We start from the raw sequence: 10,174 nt of genomic DNA on the forward strand, positions 1-10,174 counted from the left end.
ACACCACACACACACACCATACACATACATACACACAAACACCACACACACACACACCATACACACACACACACCATACACACACACACATCACACACACGATTAAATAAGATAATGCATGGATGTATAGAAATACTTCAGCAGTGACTCGGGGTGAGCTGTCCAACAGCAACAGGTACCATTGTTATCCACCACCACTACTGCACTATCAGAGATTTAGGGCCCTGGGCTAGGGATGAAGCCCAGACCCTGTAAGAGCTGGACAAGCTAGACAGGTGATTTACCACAATATGTACCCAAATCCTCTAGGTTTTTTGTTGTTGTTGTTGTTGTTGTTGTTGTTGTTGTTGTTGTTGTTGTTTTTTGAGACAAGGTTTCTCACTGTAGCTCTGGCTATCTTGGAATTCACTACATACACCTGGTCGACCTCAAATTCACAGAGACCTGATTGTCTCTGCCTCCAGCGTACAGAGTACTGGCACGTTCCACCACACCCAGTCTTAGGAGAGTTTTTGGGTTTTTTTGTTTTTGTTTTTTTTTTTTTGCTGTTGGTGTTGGTGTTGATGGGTTTTTGTTTTATTTCGTTTTGTTTTTGATTTTTCAAGACAGAATTTCTCTATGTAGCTTTGGAGCCTCGAACTTGCTCTGTAGACTAGGTTGGCCTCAGACTCAACAGAGATCCATCTGCCCCTGCCTCCCAAGGACTGGAATTAAAAGCATGTGCCACCACCACCAGCCTGAGACTATTTTTAACTTAAAATACAATTACATCATATTCTCCCTTCCCTTTCTTTCCTCCAATATTTTCTGTGTACCCCCAGAATTTTCTCCCTCTCGAAATCATGGCCCTTTTTTCTACATATATGTATGTATACCCAAATATATAAATACAACCTGCTCAGTCCATTTAATATTATTTGCATGTATATGGCTTCAGGGCTGACCCCTTGGTATTCGATAACCAACTAGGGCCTCACCCCTGGAGAAGAGAATTGCTCCCAGTCCACTCCTCAGCAGAAGGAAGCCCTCATTCCCACACAAACCAAATAATGTGGACCCAGTGCTCACTGGACATCAGGAGGCATTCTAAGCACTTGATGTTCAAAACCTCATTTAATCCTCTTAACAATTCCTTGAGGTATTAACTTAAAGGTCTTAGCTAATCCCTATATCTCATTTGGGGAATTTATGGTTATAGACATTACATCACTTAATAGTTAATAACAATAAATAATCATAAATAAATAAATAAGGTAATAAAAAAGAAAAAGAAATAAAATAAGATATGGTGGTGCAAGGCTTTAATCCCATTACCTGGGAGGTAAAAGTAGGATCAAAAGTTCAAAGTCATCTCCCCTCTGCTATACAGATAGGGAAGCAGGCCTCTGCTACATGAGACCCTGTCACAAATGAATGAATGAATGAATTTTAAATATTTCTTAAATTTTTGAAATATATCATTTCTCCCTTCCCTTTCCTCCCTCCAAGACTTCCCAGATATCCCTCCTTGCTCCCTTGCATATTCATGGCCTCTTTCTCTTTTTCCTTAATTGTCATTGCATGTGCGTGTGTGAGTCTGTATGTGTGTGTGTATGTGTGTGTGTACCTAAATACAGAAGTGCCACTTGCTCAGTCAGTATAACGTTACTTTTGTGTATGTTTTCAGGGCTGACCATTTGGTACTGGACAACCAGTTGGTGTGCTCTTCCTGGGAAGACTATTTCTCTTGATCTCAGCCCCCCTTACTTGCCTGTAGATCTTTGTGTGGTGGTGAAGCCTTGTGGGCCTTCACACCCATCCTAGCATGTCTGTGGCTATTGTCCTTCTCCAGCTCGTGTTTAGACAGTCACCTTGATGAGACATTATGGTGTAGCTTCTGACATTTCTGTCTGACACCATCTCACAGCAAATTCCCTGATTCTCTGGCTTATACAATCTTTCTGTTCCTCCCCCGATCTTTAGGTACCAGAGTTGTACTGTAATGACTTTTTTTAGGATTTACCTATTTTTATTTTATAAATTTGAGTGTTTTCCTGCATGTATGTCCAGGCACCACTATGTGCAGTACCCACAGAAGCCAGAGGAGGGTGTGGGATCCTCAGAGACCGCAGTTAGAGACATTTGCAACCTGCCATGTGGATACTGGGAACTGAACCCAGTCCTGTGGAAGAACTGTAAGCATGCTTAACTGCCGAGCCCTCTCTCCAGCTCCTATGGGTGATTTTTTTCAGTAAATGGTAGAGCATGAATTCATATCCAGACAGGCCTCACCTGCCATCCTGACACTCGGGATGGGAAGGTAAGGAGGAACTGGAGCTCAAAATAATCCTTGATTACATAGAAATTCTGAGACCCTGTCTCAAAAAACAAAACAAAACACAGCAATACCAACACCCTCTTGTTTGTTATAACTTCTTCCACAGCCTTTTAGCTAATATCAAGTGTAGTACTAAATGCAGGTGGCCTAGCTCTGGAGTCTAGGTTCTTTAACTGTGGTGTCACACATACTCCCTCAAGTGTAAAGTGACTCAGACACACGTGTGCACACTGACAGCCACAGACCTTATTGCTCATATTGTGGCACACTGGTCTCCTTCCCTGTGCTGAGAGCTCTACCACAACAGTTCACCGAGAGCCATGGAGATGGCCTCAGCCACACACGGGTCATACATGACACATAAGCCTCTCTGTCACAGACCAGATCCCCACGCGACACTGGGGTTCAGAAGGCTTTTGTTCAACATTTCTCCCTTAGGATCTTCCCAACAGTATAATCCTAAAGGCCATAGCTCTACACTAGGAAGACTCTAAACTTCTTCTGTGGACAGATGGGGACACAGAAAAGGACCCACCAAATCACACAGAAGCTAGGCCATTGCTGAGAGAGACCTTCAGCCTTCCGGCTGCCTTTGCTTTGGCTGTGGGCCTTCCCTGCCTCCTGGCCTTTCATTTTGCGCAACCTTAGTGCCTGGGCCAGACTCCAGATCCCAGAAAAGTCTGAGGGATCTTCCCGTTCCCCATGCTGCCCTCTTCTCAGCTGGGGCCCAGGAACAAAGCAGAGAGGGAGGGAAGCCTCCCACATCCCATCTGGGGCCAGACCCTCACCTAACTGGGAGCTGAGCCATTGTCCCTGTTGCCTGCTTCGCATGCAATCCATGGAAGATTGTGCAGACATAAACACACATACATGCATTTCCATGTACCCACTCCCATTCTGCTCCCTCTCCAGAGCCTCCTGTAGCTCAGGCTCTCCTCAACCTCACTGTGTAGCAGGGGATGACTTTAAAGCCCTGATCCTCCTGCCTCCACCTCCCAAGGGTAAGGATTGCGGATGTGTGCCACCACTCCCAACCCTCTTCTCTTCCCTGGAGCCTTCTCCTTCTTTCCATCACTCTATTTAATGAAAGAATTGCACTGGAGCAGCCCATGCACAGCTAGTGGAGGAACTGGATCCTAATCTCACTTAGAGTCTTGTCACTATAGCAGAGGCTGAAGCTGCTCAGTCGCCATTGCCTCCAGCAAGAAAGGGATGACAAGGTCCTTCCTGCTAAGGATGAGCAGGACCATTAAATAGATAACTTGATTAGGTGCTTAGCACTGTGTCTGGATGTAGCAAGCCCTTCTTAAATGAAGGCTTTAATAAGGCTGAGTGAAATACTTGGAAAATCTTGCAGGACTATATACGAAGTAATTCTCCCAATTCCTGCTGCATGAAATGTAAGAAAAACGGGTTAGTGGCTGGCTTAGCAGTTAGGAGCCCTGGCTGCTCTTCCAGAGGACTCAGGTTTAATTCCCAGTACCCACAAGGCAGTTCACTATGTCTATAATTCTAGTTCCAGGGGATTTGATGCCCCTCTTCTGGACTCCCCGAGCTTACACATGGTGCGCAGACATATATGCAGACAAAATACTCATACACATAAAATAAAAATAAACGAATATTTTTACTTTTTTTTGAAGACAGGAATTAGTAGCAATTTTCCAAGGAGAAAATGGAGGTTCAAAGTTTGAACAGTGAAGCTGGGATGAGGACAAGGCCACCCCGTGCTGCTGGCAAATTTCCCTGTGGCTGGGAAGCCATTGTTAGCCAGTGTGTGTAGGTGCCAGTGCCTGAGGGTGGTGCTGCCTGGCCTGGAGCTCTGTACCCTTTGACTCTTCCACTCAGAACTGTCAGAGGTGCCCAGTGGCCCAGCCAAAGCTTGTGTCCTCTCTTTTCAGGTGATGCCCTTTCTCTGAGGAAAACTTGTGACTGGAGGAAGGGGCTGCCCCTTCATCCCACCTGGCTGAAATGAACACCTCAGCACCCCCTGCTGTCAGCCCCAACATCACCGTCTTGGCACCAGGAAAGGGTCCCTGGCAAGTGGCCTTCATCGGGATCACCACAGGGCTCCTGTCTCTGGCTACAGTGACAGGCAACCTGCTGGTCCTCATCTCCTTCAAGGTCAACACAGAGCTCAAGACAGTCAACAACTACTTCCTGCTGAGCTTGGCCTGTGCTGACCTCATCATTGGCACCTTCTCCATGAACCTCTATACCACATACCTGCTCATGGGCCACTGGGCTCTGGGCACACTGGCTTGTGACCTCTGGCTGGCCCTGGACTATGTGGCCAGCAACGCCTCGGTCATGAATCTTCTGCTCATCAGCTTTGACCGTTACTTCTCAGTGACCCGACCCCTGAGCTACCGAGCCAAGCGCACTCCCCGCAGGGCAGCTCTGATGATTGGCCTGGCATGGTTGGTTTCCTTCGTCCTCTGGGCCCCAGCCATCCTCTTCTGGCAATACCTGGTTGGGGAGCGGACGGTGCAGGCTGGGCAGTGCTACATCCAGTTCCTCTCTCAACCCATCATCACTTTTGGCACAGCCATGGCCGCCTTCTACCTCCCCGTCACAGTCATGTGTACGCTCTACTGGCGCATCTACCGCGAGACAGAAAACCGAGCCCGGGAGCTGGCAGCCCTACAGGGCTCTGAGACCCCAGGCAAAGGTGGTGGCAGCAGCAGCAGTTCAGAGAGGTCACAGCCAGGGGCTGAGGGCTCACCGGAGTCACCTCCGGGTCGCTGCTGTCGCTGCTGCCGGACACCCAGGCTTCTGCAGGCTTACAGCTGGAAAGAGGAAGAGGAAGAGGACGAAGGCTCCATGGAGTCCCTCACATCCTCTGAGGGCGAGGAACCCGGCTCAGAAGTGGTGATCAAGATGCCCATGGTAGACCCTGAGGCACAGGCACCAACCAAGCAGCCCCCCAAAACCTCCCCGAATACAGTCAAGAGGCCCACCAAGAAAGGCCGAGACAGAGGTGGCAAGAGCCAAAAACCCCGAGGGAAGGAACAACTGGCCAAGCGAAAGACCTTCTCACTGGTCAAGGAGAAGAAGGCAGCTCGGACCCTGTGTGCCATCCTGCTGGCCTTCATCCTCACCTGGACACCATATAACATTATGGTGCTGGTGTCTACCTTCTGCAAGAACTGTGTTCCCGAGACCCTATGGGAGCTGGGCTACTGGCTGTGCTACGTCAACAGCACTATCAACCCCATGTGCTATGCACTCTGCAACAAAGCCTTCCGGGACACTTTCCGCCTGCTGTTGCTCTGCCGCTGGGACAAGCGGCGCTGGCGCAAGATCCCCAAGCGCCCTGGCTCTGTGCACCGCACCCCCTCCCGCCAATGCTAATGGCCCCCTCTCCTGCATCCTTCCACTCCAGCTCCAGGGAGAGGCCGGTGGAAAGTGTCCATAGGCTGTATCTTCAGTCCCAGGGCCCTGCTCAGGCCTCTCCTGGCTTCCCAGGCCCCTGGGTCACCTTCCTGGACAGCCCAGAAAGACTAACTAGCTTTCCAAACTTTGCTATTCCCAGACAGGGAGTGAAACCCGGGGAACTGGTTTCTCTGTTCCCTGCTGTGTGGGAATAGGCTATTCACCAGGAAGAAGGTCCAGGAGGAGGATCCGGGTTTTGGACTCTGTTTGCGTTTAGGCAGGAAGTCAGGAGCCAGCAGGGCGGGCCAGTAGTTTAACGTTGTTGTCTTCCTTGGCCCAGCAGGGGGCCCAAATTGTCATGGGAAATAGCGCCCCCTGGATGTATAGGCAGGAGCTGACACAAAGTTTGGGACTATGAGCTGGAGATTCCCCTCTCTGCACAAGCATAGTCATCCAGGTAGGGCCTAGGCACACTCTTGGGATTGTCCAGCCTCCCTACAAATATCCCCAGGCCATCCCTACGTGAGTCACCTCCAAAGCAAACGTCCAAGTGTGGGGGGGGGGACGATAATGCCAGAGGAGATTAGCTTGGCTAGACACACCAAGTCCAGAAACTGCAGCAGGACCAGATGTCAGGTGTCCTAACTGACCCACTATGTCACTTTCTGGGGTGGGGGGAGATAAGGTGCCTGCTATCCAGTCCCATGCGCCCCCCTCTCTCTCTCTCTCTCTCTCTCTCTCTCTCTCTCTCTCTCTCTCTCTGCCCCAAAGTAACCTCAGTCCCTTCCTCCTGGCTCATAGCCACCACCTGGGTGGATCTGCTCTGGGCGGATCTAGCCAGGCCTCCCGCATGCTGCCTGCCTCCAGCCTTGCCCCACACAGGCCTGGCTCAGCCAGCAGGTTCTCTTCTGTAAACTCCCTAGTCCAACCCATGCATGGCCTCCCTGCCTCCCTAATCTCCAGACTCTGCCTGGCCCCAGATGTTCTCTCCTTCCATCCTCAGCGTATGCTGAGTCTGTGAATAAAAGCCACGTAACCAGCAGGCACTACGAGGAATTCCTCCCTGTTTTGGCTCAAGGCCCTGGTCCCAAGGCCAGGACTGGATGGGGCACAGAAGGCGCAAATGCTGCACGGAGAATATGGGCAGCAGCATTTAAGGTGGATCCGGGAAGGACAGCACTAAATGGCTAGAGCAACTAAGCCTGTGGGCCCCAGCACCCTGGGATCCGTGGCTCAGGTGAGCGGTGCTGCAGAAGGCAGACCTGGCCTCTGGAAACGAGGGGACTAGGTGAAGCACCCTGTGTATCCCACACATAGCTGCTCTAGGACCTTCTCATACCCAGACAGAACACAACTCCTCCAAACTCCCATTTGCAGATGGGGAAGCTAAGGCCCAGAGACCCAGGAGGATTGCTTAGGATTATCTCACAAAGCAACACCCAGACTTCCAGGTAGTCCACAACCTCCTGACCCCTAGACTGTGAAGATGACAGACCTAGGACACCCTCAACCAGAGCAGTCCATCAGAGTAACCCTCAGGCCACAACGTAAAACACTGTATTAGTAAGGCAGGTTTCCAAAGTCTAAGGAAAATGGACCTAAATAGATTAACTCCACATCCCTGAGCAGTGGTTATCAAAATGTAGCAGCGGCTGGGAGTCCCAAGACCAACCTTAATGTCCGTGGTTTACTGGGAGAACGTACAAAACTCTACAAAGTCACTAGAATCACTGTCATATCAAAAGAATGTCAGAAGAAAATGGCAACAGAAGAAAGTGCACAGAGCAGAGTCCCGGGGTAACCGGGCACAAGATGCCAATTCTCTTTCCAGGGAGTCACAGAACACTTACTCTCCTGCAGTGATAGCCTGCATAACACACTGCCAGTCAGGAAAGGCCCACCACAACCTTGGTGTCTGGGGTTTTTACTAGACGCTGGGCATGGGGCGTGGCTGACTGTCCACATGGCTGACCTCAGTTAGTGTCCAGCCCCTCTAGAGGTTTAATAGTGGAATGTGGTTCAAGACCTCCACCACAAATCATATAGATTATCTGGTGCAGTCCAGCGTACAAGGATGTGCAAAGATTTTCTTCTAGGTTTGATAGTCCAATGGTTTGTCATGATTCCCAAGAGCCAGACAAGGCCTGCTGAGCTATCAGTGACCCAAACCTGGAGCACCGCTGTCACCTGGGAACTTATATAGGTAAATTCCTGGGGTGACCACAGATTTACTAAATGGAATTCTGAGCATGAAACCCAGCTATCTGTAACTAGCAGCCTCAAGGTGATTCTGGTACAGGCTAAAGTTTGAGGGGGAAAACTCTCCTAGAAGGCTGAGGTCCTAGGTGGGATTTTAAAAAAGCTCTGCAGAGGACGGAGCGGGGATTCACCCCACAGTTAGCTGCCTGGATTCCCAGAAACTACTGAACCTTGAGAGCTAATTTGGTGATTCTAGCTGGGAAGAGATTCTCTAATATATCCTGGACCCACAAAGGGTCCTCCTCTATCTGGCAAGGTCATCCTCTTCAACTGAGCCGACAGCTTCGGACGGGATGAACATGGAGAGGTAAGAGAGGAAGAAGACATCTCCTAGTCAGCCACTAGTAACCAGTGGGGTGACAGATGCCTCAGTCAATCACACTCAGGTCACCCATAACCTGTGGAATGGAATCTTCCAGCACCATGGGCAAGGACAAACCCCTACAGAGGCAGACAAGGAGAAGGTGGCCGGAAGTTGCAGGAGATACAGCGGTGTGGGGATGACCCTCAGCTATGAACCCTGTACCCCTGTACCACCAGTACAGCAGCCTCAGCTGAGACCCTGTGGAGGCTGCTTGCTTGCTACTGCTCCACTGTAGCCCCAAGTCCCCTCCAGGGGTAAATGTGCTGCCTGTGTCAAAGGTACGGAGGTGGAGGCACTGAGGAAGGTGAACAGCATTGGAAGAAGAAATACTTTGGGGTCCGTGTAACTTGCCTCCACTGAAGACCAGGAAGGAAGGAGTGGGGACCGGCATTAGGATCAGGAATAGGAGTGGTAGCTCACACTGGTCCCTTGTTCCCTGTCCTGGGAACCTCACCATGGTCCTGCCATGCCCACCATCAAATAAACATAGGCATGTCCTCAGTGTCTTCCTTTCTAAAAAGGGAACAGCCCCTTGCAGGTGTCAGAGGGATGAGGCAAACTGGCAAAAAGCACTTAGTGGCTGTACCGTCAGTGACTCCCAGACTAGGTCTAGTTTCTGAGTCAGGTCCTATCCTGCACTCCCTCCTGGCTTTGGAAAATCTGGAGTCCTATACCCCAGACCAGGAAGAAGAAATCTCATATCCTAACCCGACTGGGTTTGAAGAGAGTCCAGGAGCACCTGGGCAGGAAGGGGTGTAAACTCCAGGTGGAATCTGGGTTCTGCAGGCTCTGAAGAAGTGCTGCAAACCAAGGAGCATATGAACCAGAAGGGAGAGGGCCTTTGCATGGGCATCCGTCCATCCCAAACACTGCACCCACTCCTGCCCTGAGGGAGCCTCTTCACCACAGGAGCAAAGACATTACCATAAGGAGAGAATAAGGTTGCTTTGTGAATACCACCTCTTCCACCAGTACCACTAGACTGGACCAGCCTGCCTTAAGGAGTGGAACAGCTTAGGTTCCCTCCTACACCCAAAGCCCTACCGCAGCTCCATCTCCACCATGTCACTTTAGCGCCACCTGCTGGCAATGCAGGAAATAGGCTACCCAAGAAACCTGATATTTGCCTTGGACCAGGTTCCCCAGACAACAGACCACAACATAAAATGATACAGTACGTGATCATGGTCACTCCAGCAACTACCCCCAAACTTCAGGAGAATCCAAAGACACAGAAGGCTCACAAGGCCTTATAAACATTCAGAAACAAGACCTTCCCTTTCTAACTAGTATGCTATCATCAGTGAAGCCATGAATACCAGATGTCTTGACATTTGCGAGTAGCTCCATCCAAGTCTCAAAAACAAACGAAAGCAACCCCTTAGCCTGAAGCCTTTGTGTTCTTCCATTTGGGTGACCTACCCCTGCAGAGCCCCCAAGGCCTGTAGAGTCCTTGGTTTCGTTCTCAGCCTAGCTCAGGTTTCATAGGGCTCAGAACTGACTCCAAATTGAAATTGCATTTGGAGCCCAGGACAGCTCAACAGTCTGATTATTCCATTAAAAAGGTTCAGCTTTCCCTTTCCTCTTCCATTCCCTGTCCTCCTACCCTGGTATCCGCTATTTCTGCCTTCCTGAAACCACCACTGAGCACGGTTGCTCAAGCCAGAGAGCTGGAAGTCAGCCTAGACTCTTCTGTACTCCCTGTACCCAGCCTACCTCTAAACAGTTCTCAAACTAACCCTGTTTTCTTCACCTCACTGCAGGGCTCTTGCACAAAGTCCTGAAACAATCCTTCAATTCAAAAGTATCAACCTTTTTCTGTCAAAGGTCAGAGAGCAGACTTTTTTTTTTTTTTTTTT

General features: G+C 50.0%; 1 protein-coding gene across 2 annotated transcripts in view; it reads left to right on the plus strand.

Moving 5' to 3' along the window:
- Chrm1 (cholinergic receptor muscarinic 1) overlaps positions 1-6,731 on the plus strand; it is a 17,325-nt gene extending 10,594 nt beyond the window's left edge. For both annotated transcript variants that reach the window (XM_005351893.3, XM_005351892.3), the window contains one exon: positions 4,219-6,731. In XM_005351893.3, the coding sequence (XP_005351950.1) occupies positions 4,289-5,671 (1,383 nt within the window). In that variant the 5' untranslated portion in view covers positions 4,219-4,288 and the 3' untranslated portion in view covers positions 5,672-6,731. The remainder of the gene's footprint in view (positions 1-4,218) is intronic.
- The last annotated feature ends 3,443 nt before the right edge of the window (positions 6,732-10,174 follow it).

This window comes from Microtus ochrogaster, chromosome 8, assembly GCF_000317375.1.
Source record: "Microtus ochrogaster isolate Prairie Vole_2 chromosome 8, MicOch1.0, whole genome shotgun sequence".
NCBI lineage: Eukaryota > Metazoa > Chordata > Mammalia > Rodentia > Cricetidae > Microtus > Microtus ochrogaster.